The 18,211-nt window shown below is 37.4% G+C and overlaps 1 protein-coding gene and 2 long non-coding RNA genes across 3 annotated transcripts; 1 reads left to right on the top strand and 2 right to left on the bottom strand.

Annotated features, from left to right (window-relative positions):
- Positions 1-162: 162 nt before the first annotated feature.
- LOC121644371 lies at positions 163-3,116 on the bottom strand. The gene is made up of 3 exons (XR_006011258.1): positions 2,947-3,116; positions 1,894-1,937; positions 163-454 (listed from the first exon to the last, which is right to left on the bottom strand). It is a non-coding gene; the product is annotated as an uncharacterized LOC121644371 (long non-coding RNA).
- Positions 3,117-3,349: 233 nt separating this feature from the next.
- Positions 3,350-6,641, bottom strand: LOC121644373. Its single transcript, XR_006011259.1, has 4 exons — positions 6,522-6,641; positions 5,173-5,366; positions 4,255-4,417; positions 3,350-3,625 (listed from the first exon to the last, which is right to left on the bottom strand). It is a non-coding gene; the product is annotated as an uncharacterized LOC121644373 (long non-coding RNA).
- A 971-nt stretch (positions 6,642-7,612) lies between these two features.
- On the top strand, positions 7,613-10,709 carry LOC121644333. Its single transcript, XM_041992207.1, has 5 exons — positions 7,613-7,661; positions 8,305-8,412; positions 9,040-9,067; positions 9,436-10,302; positions 10,597-10,709. Exons 2-5 carry the CDS (start codon positions 8,335-8,337, stop codon positions 10,707-10,709), a joined length of 1,086 nt encoding a protein of 361 aa, XP_041848141.1. The 5' UTR covers positions 7,613-7,661; positions 8,305-8,334.
- Positions 10,710-18,211: the final 7,502 nt, after the last annotated feature.

Here is an 18,211-nt window from a genome sequence, read left to right as displayed (position 1 = left end):
TAACAGTTTCTTTAGGTCAGCAGAGCATGTGTTGGGATAGACTAATTCTTTACTCCCAAAGTATCCATAATAAATTAAATTGTGTTTGAATGTACATCAATGTAATAGCACACAAAGGTGATCTAAAAAGCACAGCATGTAAGAAAAGCAGGGCAAATGCAGTCTGCACAAAATATTTTTATTAACATTATTTTACTCACAATACCTGAGTAAAAGCCATACTTCATAGCTGAATGCTACAAGAGATTACTCGTTAATGTCACTTCTTCTGTTACAGCTTACCAATTGAACATTTACAGAAACAGAAAATGTCAAATAATGGTCCAACAGTTGCATTACCATGTATAATACAACATCCAAACATAGAACAATGAAATTAACTATAACAGTCATTTTAGGGTTTTATATCTGAATATTTGCCTTTGGTTCCCAAGAGTTTTTCCACTTCATTCCACTGCAAGACAGAGAGAAAGACAGGCAGCCCAAAATATTACTGTTTCATTAAAACTGTTTTCATAATGAACCATCCTGACAATACCATTTACAAGAATATTTGGAGTATCCTGGTATGCATATATTCTTGTTGTTCACACGCCCTACACCCAGTCCAGCATCCATCAATTTAGGACATTTCTTTTAAATCCACACAGAGCACTTGTTAAAGAATGATTTTTCCATAAACGAAATAGATCTGAATAGCCATTAGCAAATACTTAGTCAAGTCAAGTTTATTTGTAAAGCACATTTAAAGCCTTAGCTGGAAGGAGATTTGAAGAATGTTTTTTTCTGTATGGAATCTGCATGTTAGGTTAATTGGTTACTCTAAATCAGGGGTGTCCAGCTCCGGTCTTCAAGGGCCACAATCCTACAGGTTTTTAATGTGTCTCTGCTCCAAAACCATCAGACTTCAATTAATAAGTCGCTGTACAGAACTACATAGGCTTTTTGATGCATTTAATTTGAGTCAGGTGTGTTGAAGCAGTTATACACTGAAAACCTACAGGACAGTGGGCCTTGAAAACCGACTTTGGTCACCTCTGCTCTAAAAGCTCCCTATAAGTGAGTGTGAGCATGAGTGGTTGGCTGTCTGTATTGGCCTTTTGATGGACTGGCCACCTGTCTTGGGTGTACCTGCCTCTCGCCTGCTAATTGCTGGGAGAGACTTCAGCCCCCTGCAACCCTGAATTAGCTAAGTTGTGTAGAAAATAACTAATGAAAATCTGAACATATGGCATTAATGAATGAATGAAAACTTTATTGTCATTGCAACAAGTGCAACAAAATTATTTTTCCAGTACAAACCCTATTTCCAAAAGTAGACAACAACAACATATAAACATAAACGGGATCATAATATTGCACATAATTATAAGCAGGACGTGTCCAAAGTCGGTCTTCGAAGGCCGGTGTCCTGCAGGTTTTAGATTACTCCAGTTCCAACACACCTGATTTACATTACATGGATCCAAAAGCTTATCAGCTTCTGTACAATAAGCCATTGGTTAGAATAAGGTGTGTTGAAGCAGGAAAGCATCGAAAGCCTGCAGGACACCAGTCATGGAGGCTGGATCTGGACATCCTTGGATTAAAGAAAAAGCAATCTAATAAATTATCATTCTGTAGTTACACTGTAAAGCATCATTTACAATATTTAGGTAAGAGTTAATTGTGATTTGGGTTGAAATTCTTCAGGTGTAATCATATCCATGTTAGAATGTGGATTTATGTAAAAGAAGACAGTACTATGACCTATTGATGTAAGCATCTACATATACAACTTTAGATATAAAATAAGAACTTGTTTAGTTGCTTTGAGTGTTTTGTACAATACAGGTAAATGCCACAATACATATTTACAGGTAAAAACTTCATACATACATTAAACATACATACCATCCAGAGCAAGGATGCCACTGCACCAAGACCTCCACACAGCCCTAGTAGAGACATAAAGACAAACCATAAAATTAAGAAACTTTTCTTTAGCCTTTCCTTCATTTGTCTAAACCACAAAAATACAATCAAACAGACCCCCCAAAGAAGAGCCGTCTTATCTTTCAATCAGCCGGTATGGTCAATAAGATAAAATTACAGAATTCGATTTGTTCTTTAGAACAATTGGTGAATGAGGCCCATTTTATTGCAATCATGTAATTGTTTTGTAGAAATACTGAAATCACCAAAACAACTGTTGAGTGTTATTTGATTCTTGTTTGTAAAATCTGGACACTAAGCCGAGGACACACAGGCAGATGCACAGCAAGGTGCACTTATAGGCCAATATATGCAAGTAGTAGTCCCACTGTTATAATCAGAAGCTTGTTTCTCGGGTCAACAAGCAAATATGTTGCTAAAAAAATATTGCAATGGTTTTCATACATGTTTTCTTGCCAGATTCACAAATAAGACTGAAAGCTCCGTGCCATTACCTCATCCAGTTCATATAGACTTTAAAAGTTTGCAGGCACCACTTTGCCTCTGTGTCCTGACCACAATAACACATGTAGATATAATTATGTTGGGATATTTATATGTTTTCATAATTAGTTTTTTATCGTGAAACATTTGTAACACTTTTTCAAACCAACCTCCCTGACTCTTTGCCTCAAAATTTTTTTGTAGGGGAAAATGGTCATTGTTAAAAAAACATTGAAAATTAAATGGACAACTTGAAACACAATTTAAAAAACAAATTGTTTAATTTTTGTTCCCTTTTAATAAAAGCATCCCTGTGCATTTAAATCTTCAAACTGTTAAAATCCAAATGTATTAATAGATTTCCTGGAGAGAGTGACCTCAATAAGATTCAGATAAATTTTATTTAGATGATTTTTATACCAAAAAGCCACTATGCTTGTTTACTGGAGGAGACTGTATTTCAACGCTCACCAAGACTTTTAACAAAGATTATTATAAATGATGAGAGACGGACAAATCCACACATACCAACTGTGTCTGCTGTCCTCCTTCGTCTTTTCTTCTGTGAGGTAAGTCCAACAGACATTGGAGCATGCAGGGAGGAAGATTTGGGACAGGAAGACAAGACAGGAGTTGGGGAGGAGGACTGGGGACAGGAGGACAAGAGAGGAGTTGGGGAGGAGGACTGGGGACAGGAGGACAGGAGAGGAGTTGGGGAGGAGGACTAGAGACAGGAGGATACAAGAGGAGTCGGAGAAGAGGACTGGGGACAAGTGGACAAGAGAGGAGTTGAGGAGGAGGACTGGGGACAGGACGATACAAGAGGAGTCGGGGAGGAGGACTGGAGACAAGTGGACAAGAGAGGAGTTGGGGAGGAGGACTGGGAACAGGACGATACAAGAGGAGTCGGGGAGGAGGACTGGGGACAAGTGGACAAGAGAGGAGTCGGAGAGGAGGACTGGGGACAAGCGGACAAGAGAGGAGTCGGAGAGGAGGACTGGGGACAAGCGGACAAGAGAGGAGTCGGAGAGGAGGACTCACAAAAAGCATGAAAGGGCAGCAGAGGAGGAGTGATGGAGGGCGTGGACTCTAGGGCTGGTCAGCCCTCTCCTCATTGAGCTGTGGATCCTCAGTACTCGGTCCTGGCTAAGAGTACCCGGTCCTGGCCTCTCCCCCATCTCAGCTGTAGTTTCGACTGCTGGTGTTACTTTTAGGAAGAAGAAATTCAGTTGACAAACCAGTAAACAGTAAATACATGGGAGAGTTAGTGTCCAAATAATGTGCAAGTGGTGTGTGAATAATGTGTAATTCTAGTAATACCAACACTCGTGCTCTACACAGTGTAACTGGCTGGAGCCTACACACACCTGCTGAGAAGCTCATGCAGAACATTGTCCACAACACAGCTAAACACTAAGGTCTTTTTAGATACAGAAATCTTCACACATAACACCTCTTACCTATATATGAGCGTACAACCGTATATAATATAAACAGAACAAAAGCAGCATTGTTTATTTAAGAGAGAGTTTTTTTAAATCAGCTCTACAAACTAAAATCCAGTCATGCTTTTGACCATGGGTCTGTCTCTGGACAGACACCATAAATCAATGCATACCATGTGATTAGAGCACAAACTTGTTTGTTGTAAAAAAATTCAACAAAACAGTGAGACATTTTTACATATTAAGACTAAACATCACCAATATATTAAAACCTCTCAGGTGTCCATGTATGCATTTTCATCCTAAAGTATGTTATACTTGTTAATTCTGAGTTAATCCTAGATTCATTATGGATTAGGTAAAAATATGAGATACATGTTTCTCTTATTACCGTTAAGAAGACTTTCATAAATTTTCTTCGTGGTATCAAGAGCATCCTTCATGTCCTCGGTGTTAATTAACCATGGACACATGCACTCTGCCATAAATCCTCCTTCCCTTCTCCTGGCCAGGAAGAGGATGGGATGCCTCTCCAAAAGCTGCCATTTATGAAGCTGAAAAAGAAGTTAACACAAAAAAATAGAAGTTAAAGTTTAGTTGTGAAAGTCTAGTATTTTAAAGAGTTTATGAACTGCAATGTGCTTGTCACCTTTGCCCAATAGAAACCTTTATACTATCACTTATTTAGCAAAGGCCTTAACTGTTGTGAGTGGGAATAATGCAAAAATATAATTCTGTTATTGGTCAAGTAGATTTGTTTCTAGTTATTGTGAATACCACAGTATCATTAAATTTATATACTGTAAAAACTATCATTTTGTTATCACTGATTTATCTGCCATTTACTCCACCTGTTTAATATTGAACCAGTAGTTGAGGCAGTCTGCTGATATTACATGAAAACAAAACATTGTGAAAAAAATGGGAATATATGGGAGTAGACTTCTACCTACACCCTGTCCATCTTTGTTGTTACTGTTCCCTTTGTTGTGATTTGGTTTTAATTGTTTTTGTTTTTAGATGTTTTTAAACAATCTTGAAAATACTAATTAAAAAAAGCCAAAGGAGGAGCAGGCCAGCATGTTTTTCTGCACTGTTCAAGTGATTCAGATCAATATAGCATAAAGTTTGTGTTTGTTTGTTTTCTAGGAAAAATGCAGCATCACTTCAGCAGCAATGATGTTAAAAAAATATCTATTTATACAATGAGGCAATTCTCTTGTCTGTTCATCATAAACAATTAATCTGTACTTCTGCAGGGATTATTAGATACTATTTTATGATAACCATTGGGTAGAGAAAAACGTACCAGCAAACTTGTTGAACCGTAGACTTTATTGACACTGCTGTTCTTCTTTTGACGCTCTTTCCATTCCTTGGAAAATTTTTCTTTTTGTTTTTGCAGCCTCTCTTTGTGGTGCTGTTTGCTGCCACAGTGTTGGCATGTTTTAGAAGCCACCCCAATCATCTTCTGGCACTGCCAACATTTTTTTGAGTAGGCATCTGGAAAAGGAAACATGTGTGACACATTTTCTTACCATATACCCATGATCCAGAAAAGCTGTATTAACTGCAACTGATTAGATATCGCTGACTCGAATGGAGAATAAATGTTTATAATAGAAACCATTACATTAAATATGGATTCATTCTGAAAATGTGAATATAAAATTATGTGCATCATCTGTTTTTAGCCATACTGCTTTTGGTCATATCACATAAAGAAATTTAACATCTAATATTAACCGTGCTGTCTACAGATTTCATCACATACTGACAATTGTGGATTACACAGGGGACAGACATATTTGTTTACCTACAAGGCTCACCTGTTATATTTCCTATAGCTCTCAGAATGCCTTCATTTGGCATGATTTTTAAAGACAAAAACTACTTATCTAATGCTGTTCAGCTCTGCAGGCAATTTTTATTTTAATCATTTATTTATTTTTTTATCGCGTTATTGAGAATATGCAAAATGACAACGTCACGGTCCATGAAATTAAAAACACCTGTTTTGTCTGTGTTCCCCACACCCGTTTAATGTCATCTAAAATACACGTCTTTATGGAAAACAATTTCGTGTAATTTGAAGGGTATCAACTAAATTTGCGGTGCAAACGTCCCTGCACTAGCTAGCAAAAACGTTTTAGGACAATGTCATATGCCAATACTCCTTGGCAAACATTAAATAAACAAAATTAGCATACATTTTACTAGGGAATATGACTTTAAATAATAAGAATACTTATCTAATTCTGTACAGCTGTATGATCAACATTTTCTCGATCTGTCATGTTATATTGAGGTGATAATTTGCAAAATGACAACATCGTGGTTCATGGAATTTAAAACATTGTCTGCCCCTTATTCTTTCCTGTTTGGGCAACCAAATGACGTCTTAGTGTCATGTAAAATTCCCGTCTTTATGGAAAACCATTTTGTCTAATATGCAGGGTATAAACACTAAATTTACGGTGCTAAGATACCCGCACTAGCTAGCAAAAACTTTTTAGCACAATGTCATATACTGATACTCCAAATAAACAAAATTTACATACACTGTACTAAGCTATCCTAAGTTAAACATCATTACACAATTAAATTGTCAAAATATTCTATGGTACACAAATTTAATCCTTTTTAGTCACTACTTACCTTTTCTTGCTCATCTAAAATGCTTCCAAAAACCCACACGATGACACAAGGCGCCATGTTTGAGCGAAGTAAATAGTGACCTGGAAGTAACAGGGACACAGCGTTCGCCACTTCGTCAACCTCCGTAAATTACCGATGGGTGACAAAAGACGAAGAGTCGCTCGGGCTTTTGCTTTACGTTCTTATGTGTCGTAATTTGGTGTATCAATTTACGACCTAATAGCTCGTATTGAATTGGAGGATATGTTGGTTCAATTACTTAACAGTAATGGCCTAAGGTGACAGAGTTGTTTTATTTTGTTTTTAGCTGTGACTCTATTTAACTTATTTTAAGCTCATTTAATGTTTTTTAAGCTCATTTAATGTTTTTGAATTGTGAGAATCTCTCTTTTTGACATATGCCTTCGGTTCTGATTTTGTTTGCTGATGTTTTGTTGTGATGTCTGTCCTATGTGTGTGTTTTGGCTGCGAAATCAATTTCCCTTTGGGGACAATAAAGAAATTGAATTGAATTGAATTGAATTAACATAAAAAAACAAGAAAGCTATTTCGTGCCCTGTATAAGATTTTGGTTTTGTTCAGCAACATGCCTTGTTTTATTTACTTTTTATAAGGGCAAGCTATGCTGAATAAAACGATCAAAAACTTATATTTTTAAAAGTTTTTATCTGTACTTGAACTCTATTAAGTAAAATCTCTCAATTAAAAAACAAACTGTATTTATAAACCAAAAATGAAAATGCAAGAATAAAGCGAGCACTGACATTTTAAACTTCGAAGACAAAGCAGAACAGTAACTAAATACCAGCTGCTTTCACTGACTTCAACACGTAGTTCTTTTTCAGAGATGAAATTAATCACTTTTGATATTTTCCAAAACACTGGGATGGATATCACCCAGTGTCGACTTACAACGTCCAGATATGTTTACGTTAACATAACGTAAACGTACAACTTAACGTCGGTAAATCAGCACCCCCACGTTGTGTATTAACCAATGGCAATGCAGCATTTGTGATTGACGGCTCTCTCCCCTAATGCTGACGTTGGAGCAGCATCAGCTACAGGGTTCAAAGTTCACAGTGTTTCGACGCCAAATGCAGCTCGTTACAGAAAACAAGGATGCAGCATCTATAAGCGGTGAGTGGTTACAGTTACATTTTTAGTAAGCGAATAAATTTCCTTAATAATTTTCTTTATAAATTGATTTTATTTTAGTTAGCTTTATAAATGTACAATACATTTTCAGTTAGTTCCTAAATTTAGCAAAGCCTTGGCTTTTAATTTAATTTCAGTTAACTGAAATTATTTTTACACCTCCATTATTTCAATATCATGTTATTTAGTTTTCAGTAATTATAAAAACCTTAAGATACCCTAATAATAAAAAGGTTATAAGGGGAAGCGATTATTGCATGCCAGCTAGAGTTCTTCCATTGTGCGTTTGGTACCTACCAGCTTCTAAATGTCACAACCATGATTGTTTTCATTATGATTATGATTTAGTCAACTCTATGTTATTCAATTTAACTTTAATAGGAAAGGTTGCACATGTGTATAATTAAAACATGTATATAATGTATAACTCGCCGATGCAAACACTAACTCATCCCAGTTTGAACAGCTATGAGACTAATGTATTAGCCAGCACAGTCCACCACCTTTATAAAGTAAGAGAACCTATATATGTATATATATATATATATATATATATATATATATATATATATATATATATATATATATATTCAAGTGCTTATTTCTACTGTTAAAATTATTTCAGGCAAGCAGTTGGTGCTAAATACATTTGAAAATGGCACAGAGGTACAACTCATGCTGGAGGAGAAAAATGAAGAGCCAACAAACTACTTGCAAAAGATACAGACGAATGGTAAGGAAATTTTCATTTGAATTATTTTCATATTTTCACCTGCAGTGATTGAATATGAGTACATTTACTCAAGTTCTGCATTTCTGTACAATTTAAGATGTTTTTGCTTAACTTGCCACTTAATATTTGCACACCACTACATTTTGGAGACATCCTTTATTGTTTAATCTACTACATTTACCTTATAACTATTTATAGATATATTTTAATTATATAAAAAATATATATACAAAAAGAACAAAAAACAAACAGGTCAGCTGTTATGTTCTATTCTCAGCTACATTTCATCATCTGAATTGGTTCTGACAGCATTCCTCAATTTTACCTAACAACTAAATTTTTTTTTGAAATGACACTCTCTTAAAAACCGTATTTATATGTAGAATTAGCAAAATATTAAGAACATGTCTGATCTAATACAGTTCAACAGCACCACAATTTACAGTGTCCAAAATGACCATATAAGTAAATTACCACCTCTCTCAAATAGCATCAATATATATTACCATTTACCTCATGAAGGGAGGATTTATAGCAGAATTTCTCATGTACTGCATTTGCTTAACCGAGGTATGCCTAATAAATTTGCATGTGATTGCTAAATATATTATTATTCTCTGTTTTCAGCAGGACACACAAGGACTAGAGAACAGAGGTAAAAAATGTGAAAAACAAACTAACTCCATTTTATCCAGTTTCCAAGATAGCATGTAGTTTTATTTATTCAGTGAAAACTGCATGTTGTAAAACTTTACATTTTGATTGACTGCAGTGTTACTTCAAATAAGTGTTAATGTATCCAATAAAACACTGTTACTGAAGTGAGTGTTTCAAACCGCACTTGGTTTGACAAAGTTTTACTGGCAGCTCAGGTTACTATAACACTTTGATTGTCTAGTAATTAGTAATGTGTTTACCATAAGTACCATGAAATATAAACATGTTGAGACTAGTAAGCTATAAATGCACCAATACGTCTTTTCAACAAAACCAAATTGATTAATTCATTTATTTTTTTTCTAGAATCAACAAACTGGTGGTCAGATGATTGCTGTACTGAGCAAGTGATCAGTTCTGCTAATCTGGAAGCTGATGACGCTGCTGATCTGGAAGACTCTTCGATCACAAATATGTGTGACCTCCATTACACCAACCATTCATCCTCCCAGTGCTATGGACACACAAGTGAGATGCATCACTCTGGACTTAATGTTGAATCAGAGCCTGAACAGCCTATTCACATAGATACATTTGATGAGCACCTACCTGAATTTGTTGAAGAAGGAACTTTAGATGATAATGCATTATTTGATGATGACTTGTCATTTGATGATGACCTAACATTTGAAAACAGTTTAGAGCTAAACCAAGAGGAGGGAACAGGACCCAAAAGCTCTACAAACACTGTAGATCATCCACTTTATAGAAATGCACCAATATCTGTTGCAGAGAGTCTTCTCCTCATAATGACTTTTGCAAACAGACACAAAATAACAGGAAAAGCTCTCAATGATTTGCTTACACTAATCTCTCTGCACTGCCCCTCTGATATCCAGACAGAATGTCTTCAGAATTTACACAAATTTAAACAATTTTTTGATGATTCCTCCTCTCTGCTTTTGCACAAATATTGTAGTGCATGCTTCATGACTGTTGAGAGTACAGACACCCTGTGTAAAACCTGTGAAGCCAATGTGTTGATGGAGGGGTCAACGTCCTATTTCATTGAGGTTCCCATTGAAGCACAACTGAAGAGATTGTTTGCTAAGGAAGGCTTTGAAGAAAAACTTCTGTTCAGGTTTAATAGACATAAAAAGTGTCATGACAGTATTGAAGAAATATATGATGGAGAAATCTATCAGAAATTTACTACTTGCAATGGGCCTCTCAGTGATTCCAGAAACATTTCTTTAATGTGGAACACAGATGGCTTACCCATTTTTAAGTCTTCAAAGTTTTCTGTTTGGCCTTTTTATTGTGTCATAAATTAGTTCAATTTTGTTGAACGCACTAAGCGAGAAAACATGATATTTGCAGGTCTTTGGTTTGGGGACTCAAAGCCGTCAATGTTGACATTCCTTGAACCACTATGTGACACTTTGAACAAAATTGAAAGAGATGGAATTCCTGTTCAGTTTGCCGGAGCTCAAGAATCTTTCATGTGCAAAGTCTTTACCATTGCAGGAACCTGCGACTTGCCTGCAAAAGCTTTGGTGCTTAATACTGTTCAATTCAATGGACAGTTTGGGTGTCTAAAGTGTGAACAGCCAGGTCAAACAGTGAAGACAGGAGAATGAGGTCATGTCCATGCCTTTCCTTTCCGGAAGACAGCTCCAAAAGGCCCGCCTCGTACTCACAAGGGGTTTGTAGATAATGCTAAGATGGCCTATGATTCCAACAGCATTGTATGTGGGGTGAAAGGACCTACCTTTCTCAGTAAACTAAAAAGCTATGATTTGGTCTTGGGTACAGGTATAGACTATATGCACTCTGTCCTACTGGGAGTAATGCGTCTATTGATGTTTTTGTGGTTTTCCACAGAGTTCTCCCGATGTGCATTCAGTATGGTTAGATCAATCAGTGAAGTTGACAAACGCCTGCAAGAAATAAGGCCACCATTTATAATTAGATTCCCTCGTTCTGTGTCTTCTCACAGAATGTTCTTCAAAGCATCTGAGTATCGGTCCATTTTGCTGTTTTTTGGGCCAGTTGTTTTCCGAGGCATTCTTGCAGGACTGTACTACAACCATTTCCTGCTCCTTAGTGAAGCAATCTTTATTCTTTTGATGGAGTCAATAACCCCTGCGCAAATAAATCATGCTGGAAAAACTACTCTGGAATTTCTGTTCTCAAATGAGTGGACTTATTTTTTTTAACTTTGTTTTTGTGTTTTACCTTTATGTTCTGTTATGTTTTGTGTATTGTTTTTTGTGCTTGTATAAAATTGAAGCCATGGCAGTCCATGAGGCAACATGTAACTTCATATGTGCTTCACAATAAAAATATTTGAAGTACTTAAAATATAGTGCAGGTTTCTTAATCTAGGATTGAATTAAGTACTTTAACTGATGTTATAGATGACTGTTAAAAGAGGAAACCGCTGACTTCATATCTGGAAACTATGGACCGATGAACAGCACTATGTAGACATGATCTTTTAGGCGGCACTACAAGATAGCACCCTTGGGGATGAGGGGAGGACATGGGATGGGAAGGTATTTTGCCCCCCCCCCTTGTTTTTTATTTTTTATTTTTTATTTTTTTTAACTTTGCGTTTTTGTGTTTTACCTTTATGTTCTGTTATGTTTTGTGTATTGTTTTTTTTGTGCTTGTATAAAATTGAAGCCATGGCAGTCCATGAGGCAACATGTAACTTCATATGTGCTTCACAAAAAAAATATTTGAAGTACTTAAAATATAGTGCAGGTTTCTTAATCTAGGATTGAATTAAGTACTTTAACTGATGTTATAGATGACTGATGATGAGGAGCTCCTTTAATTTGCTTTATTTTTTTCCATTTATTTATCACCACTTTCTCTAAGTGTCAGAGATTTATTTTCCTCTGCACAAATTGTTTATTATTGTTTTTTTAGGGTTTTCTCTGACACATAGTCGTTGCTTCAGAATGATAATAAGGGTTTTATCAAAAATTCCAAAATCATCTGGTGAAATTGCTGCTTCCAGGAGCTCTTCCGTTGACTTAAATATTTTGTAAAGGTCTTTCACTATAGCCTTAGTTAGATCTTGAATATTTTCAGTGTCAAAGATGTTGGTATCACCTTCAACCAAGTTAAGTTTAGCAAGTATCAGAGTTGAAAGCCTTTTTCTGGCAGTTTGGATGTCCAGTGCTGGTTTTTTGTTCTTAGTTTTGTATTTTGACAGAAGCCTTACAAGCAATGCAACAACAAGGCTGTCTGCCCACTTCTCAGCATCAGAAGATGAAACTGACCTTGATGTTTCTTTAGGTGGTTCCTCTTTTTGTTCTGTGAATCCATCTCTTGCAATAATGCTGGGTTCACTTTCTTCACTGACATGTGATTCCTGGAGTGACAAAGAAGTTGGTATTGAGACTTCAGAGGATACTGATCCACTCTGGGTTTTATCTGATGATAGAAGTTCTTCTCGAAAAAGATTTTCAATGTCAGTTAGGGTTTCTAATACTTGGCTGTCCAATTGTTCTTCTGTTGGTTTTCCCATTCCTAGAAAAACCTGCTGCAGGAATTTTAAAACTGCATCTTCTGTGATGGAATACAGAATATCAGGAGCAAAAGTCCTCTTAGTTCCCTCTTCTGTCTTTCTTATTTTTGAAATCACTTTATCTGAAAGACATTTACCTTTAGGTACAATGGGTTTCTGATAAAAATCCCCAATCATAAGATGATCGTACATCTTATCAGTTAACTGTCTGGCAAACTTCTGCAATTCCTCCCTGAGTTTGATGCGGTCCATAATTTCTTTGCAATTCTCAGTTTTTTCTGATGAACTGATATCTGATATAAAGTTGTTCAGATCAGTTTTGAAAGTTTCAAAATTTACCTGTAAACCTTTCTGTTTCATAACAGTTTTCAATCTTTCCTGGCTTGTCGCAGGTGAATGCAAGAATTCAGGCTCGGACGATTCTGACACAATCCCTGGTATGATATCTGCATTTGTGGCATCTTCAGCTTGTGGGCTCCTTGAATTACGATGGATATCCACAACAAACCTTTCATCTTGTTTCCTAAATGACCTCTTCAGATCTGCCTGCATCTTGCCAAAGTGTTTTTGGACAATTTCCAAGAAGGTTCTTTTCGTTTGAGGCATAATTCCTGCAATGGCTTCTGATCTTTTACAGCCTGAACTTGCAAAGAATGTTTGGATTTTGTCAGCAACTAACGCTAAATTAAAACAACCTACATGTGAAACTCTGCAGAATTCAGGAGGATCCATCATGGCTACAGACTCTGGGCTTTCAATGTTTCCTAAAATACTGACAATTTCAGCAGCTGCATTTTGTGCTAAAAGAGTGGGTTGGACGGGTGAAGAAGCACACGTGTTTTCCTCACTCACATTTTGTGTTTCCATCTTGTATCTTTTACTTAATATGCCACTTATAGCTTCTGTTGCTGACTCAACAGAGGACGATTTACTGCTGTGACGTGACTGTGTGTCAAAAGGTCTTGATCCTGTGCTCTTTCTTGAGAATTTGGCCAGAAGTTTTGCAACGCATGTTTTTAGAAATTTGCCAGCATGATAAACCATGCTTCTAAGCCTTCTGAGATCTCCCATCAAGGAACAAACAAATATAGCAGGTTTTGAAGGAAGGTCTGTTGGAGTTATTGCTTCGAATATAAGAGAATTAACTTTTCTCTCTATTTCCCTCGCTGCTATTTCATTTAGTTTTTGGGCGTCTGCATCAAATTGCAAATCCATAGCTTCACCAGAAACATTCAGATATGCTAACAAACTCTGGATAATCGAATCTTCAAACTCTGCTTTAATATCAGGCAAAGTTTGATCATTTGTAGTTGACTGAACACACTCTCCAATCTGCGGAAGGATGACTTTTAAAATCATAGTAGATATAGTTTGTACCACCTCTGCCAACATACCTGCAAGAATAAATTCCATCTCTAAATCTGTTTTTCCTGTAGAAAGCAAGGCCCACTGGGCTGCGGAAATCTTTTCCAAATGCTTCTTTACAACTGGTAAAAGATCCATGTGTGTGATGTTAATAGTGTTTTCCATCTGTTTTGTTGATTGTGCCATTGTGTTAATTTTTCTGTCTCTTGAAATATTTCTCTCCAAAGTGTATCTCAAACGTAGCTCCTTATTTTAGAACTGATAATTGTGAGAAGACTGGTACTTTATAGGGCTTTTATTTGACGTAATAAAGGACACATGATATCATCGTTCCAGACCCCGCCCCCTTGTGTGACGTCTACCCGTGCACACGTATTGGCCGTGAGACTCATGCGCGCTCACGCCACACCTCCGAATTCTCACCCTGAAATTCACATCAAAAGCAATGACGAGGTTCGGGTGGGCCTCATTACTCTTGGGGCGGTGTGAAACAAATAAAAATAAATAATAAAAAAAAAAAGAGTAAGAACACGCCTACGATTTGATCTAAGTAAGTATCTTAGAATAAGTAGTGATGTGCAGATCAATACTGAAATATCTATTCCTCCTATACCAATATTTATTTAACTAAACTTTTAGGAGAAGTAGGAACTACTTCTTCTTCCCCTGTCTTAGGCATATGCGAAAAAGGCGCAGTGTCAGGTCGCAGCAGCGCGCGGTTCATTCACTGCTCAGTGATCAGTCCGACATGCAGTGATGGAGATATGTCACCTCCACAAACAGCAACGATGCGCAGTTTGAAATGTGTTTGAAGACCACAAACCTCCTTAAACGTCTGAGAATCCGTCATAACACCGAAGCAGAGGTGATGAGGCTGTGATGAGGAGCTAAAGAGGAAAGGAGGACAGGTGCAGCTAGGGATGAGACAGACGTTACTCTCTTTTGGCACTGCAGGCAGTTACTATCAGGTACTATAAGCACTGGCACTGTCTTCAGGGGAAGTGATTTACGTCTGTATGCTGTAAGTTTAAGTTTTTGTGCTGATTAAACAACAGGAGTCCGTGCTATCTTAAAACTAATGCTTCCTGTTTTGTTAAAATGTGCAGTAATAAATATCAGCCACTCTGGCATTGCTGATAGATGGGTTTATTTGGAATCTATCTGATGAGTCTGAAAAAAGACTTGTGATCCAGAAGTTATCCCTGCAGACGCTGCGAGGGCAGGGGCGTTGCTAGACATAGGGCTCTACAGGGGCCCAGGCTCCCCTGTTACTTTAACATTTTGGGTTATGAGGATAATGTTCCATCTGCTTCACTTTGCTAACCCATCTGTTACTGCTGCTTCCAAACAAGTGCTACTATAAATGGAACAATAAATGATCATAATAATAATAATAATAATAATAATAATAATAATAATACAGTTGTAAGAGACTTTGTGAAGAAAATCATCTCTTTTGTGTGCTGTCAAACAAAAGTGAAACATACAAATAAAGAATTTATAATCTTATCAAATACATACATTCATATTGATTTAAGTTAGAAAATACTTCCAGGTGACGTCATTTTGATCTCTCACATGAATTTTGGGGTTAGCTTTAAAAGTCCAGCATAATAAAAGTCATATAGTCAGATTTTTCTCATATTTATTATTATTTGCAGAAATATATTATTTAAAGTGATTGTTGGAAACAACAACAAATGTGTTTAAAAATGTATGTTTTAAAAAAATTATGTTGAAATTTTTTCTGCAGTACATGTCACTGAGGCATGTTTTGTATTGAAGTTGCTGTCTGGCTGGGATCTGTCTGGCTGGGAACTGTCTGACTGGGGACTGTCTGACTGGGAACTGTCTGGCTGGGATCTGTCTGGCTGGGAACTGTCTGACTGGAAACTATCTGACTGGGGACTGTGTGGCTGGAAACTGTCTGGCTGGGATCTGTCTGGCTGGGAACTGTCTGACTGGGGACTGTCTGGTTGGGAACTGTCTGGCTGGGAACTGTCTGACTGGAAACTATCTGACTGGGGACTGTGTGGCTGGAAACTGTCTGGCTGGGATCTGTCTGGCTGGGAACTGTCTGGCTGGGAACTGTCTGACTGGGGACTGTCTGACTGGGAACTGTCTGGCTGGGATCTGTCTGGCTGGGAACTGTCTGACTGGAAACTATCTGACTGGGGACTGTGTGGCTGGAAACTGTCTGGCTGGGATCTGTCTGGCTGGGAACTGTCTGACTGGGGACTGTCTGGTTGGGAACTGTCTGGCTGGGAACTGTCTGACTGGAAACTATCTGACTGGGGACTGTGTGGCTGGAAACTGTCTAGCTGGGATCTGTCTGGCTGGGAACTGTCTGACTGGGGACTGTCTGGCTGGGAACTGTCTGACTGGGGACGGTCTGGCTGGGAACTGTCTGACTGGGAACTGTCTGACTGGAAACTGTCTGACTGGGGACTGTCTGGCTGGGAACTGTCTGACTGGGGACTGTCTGGCTGGGAACTGTCTGACTGGAAACATTATAGTCCTTTCCAAGTGATCAGTCATGACATATTTTGGTATCAATGGATTCCTTGTAATTTCAGAATCGTGAATATGCTAATGACAATGTTTTATCTGATAAACTAAATGCAACCCGAAGTCTGTAATGTTGATAACAAATGATCTACCATATAATACTCATCTTGCCGTAAAATATTTATAAGCCTCTAATCTGACGTGCATGCTTTTAGTTCTGCCCCATATGAAGTGCGATTGTTCATTGACTATAGTTGCAAATATCAAGGTAAGGTGAATTAGGTAGCAATATCTCCGTCAGTTGGATGTTTTGGGATTTTTTTAATCAGGAATTTGGAAAATCGAATGGATTTTGAGCACCAACAAGTGCATGTTTTTCAAAATATCACTGTCTGACTTGACCATAGACGTACTGAACTGGTTTGGAAAGAGTTAAGTTCACTAGCGCCATCCCTGATAAGAAACAGTTAATGATCACTAGTGGGAGCAGGTTCCAGCTAGCATTTGCCACCCAACATGGCGGCTTAAACAAACAGTGTGACATCAGTGAGAATGGTCTATAGAAAATAGATGGATGGATCAGAAAGCTGTCCAGTCTGTATCTTCTAAGATACAGAGTAGAATAAGTTCACAATAAAACAGGAGGTACAAAACAAAACATGATTCATGTGTTTGTTGGTTTAGCCTAGCACCTGGTTTATTACATAACAATCAAATATACTGAACCTTTCAGCACCACTTTAACATTGTAACGCCTGTATTGGCAAAGATTAACATCATGAACCACATGGTCCTCAGTTTCAGACACAACAGCAGCAGATCATCATGTCTAGATGAGGCTGAAGTTATACACTCAATCATCTGCAGCTGGTTCAAACTAAATGATCTCAGACCTCTGATACCCATATGAAATTGTTTAAAAAAACGTATAATATGGGACCTTGAAGATAATCTTGTAAAGTAAAGCTTGTTTTGTACCCTGCGAGAAGCAAGAACTTTGTTCTTGTTCTCAGCTGAATGAAGAAGAAAAAAGTTTGCATTGGTCCGATCATTTCATCCTCAACAAGAAGCTTTGTCTGTGGAGGGGTGGAGATTTTTATTTGCAGTGAACAGCTAACTGGTTATTTAATATTTAACAAAAAACTTTGTCCATGACAGGGCGAGTCTGAGCACTCAGCGGTGACTGTGTCTTTATTTTCCATGTGCTGTATTCAGTTTCTGACCACCTCGATCAGCTGTTAATTAAGGCCTCAAAAAAGGCCACAAGCCAGTCCAACAAGGTACACAGATCTTGAGAAATTAATATTATTGCAAATTCCTTGTGTTTTGTCTTAATGTTACTTCCTTTGTGTAGTTGAGTTGTTTCTTGTTTTATTTTGACGTTTCAGTTGGTACTTAGGTACTATGTACATTGGTACTATTTATGTACCTTCGTTTACATTTTGTTAACCCTGAGTGCTATGTTTTATGATACAACCTGCACAAAATGAGCTAAAATTATTCTTATGTCTTGCAGCCATGTGTCACTACAACCATATTCCTGATCATAATGCAGCAAACAACAGCACTTGTCTTGCCAACTGCTTGCCTGTGTGATAATGTTTGTAAACTTCTGATTGGACTCAAAGCGATTTTTCCTAAAATAAATTAAGTGGCTCAAATCTTTGCATAATGGTGGCTAAAGGCATGCAGGATTATCCTAAACAAAACCATCATTAATGGAACAAA

The sequence above is a fragment of the Melanotaenia boesemani genome, chromosome 8 (genome assembly GCF_017639745.1).
Source record: "Melanotaenia boesemani isolate fMelBoe1 chromosome 8, fMelBoe1.pri, whole genome shotgun sequence".
NCBI classification, from domain to species: domain Eukaryota; kingdom Metazoa; phylum Chordata; class Actinopteri; order Atheriniformes; family Melanotaeniidae; genus Melanotaenia; species Melanotaenia boesemani.
This window is presented reverse-complemented; position numbering and strand designations above follow the sequence as displayed.

Excerpts from the sequence above, each read along its gene's own strand:
- LOC121644333 (XM_041992207.1), top strand. The coding sequence starts at position 8,335 with ATGGCACAGAGGTACAACTCATGCTGGAGGAGAAAAATGAAGAGCCAA. Across the intron at positions 9,068-9,435 it reads ACAAGGACTAGAGAACAGAG|AATCAACAAACTGGTGGTCA; the intron begins GTAAAAAATGTG and ends TTTTTTTTCTAG. Across the intron at positions 10,303-10,596 it reads TACTTGCAATGGGCCTCTCA|GAACCTGCGACTTGCCTGCA; the intron begins GTGATTCCAGAA and ends TTACCATTGCAG.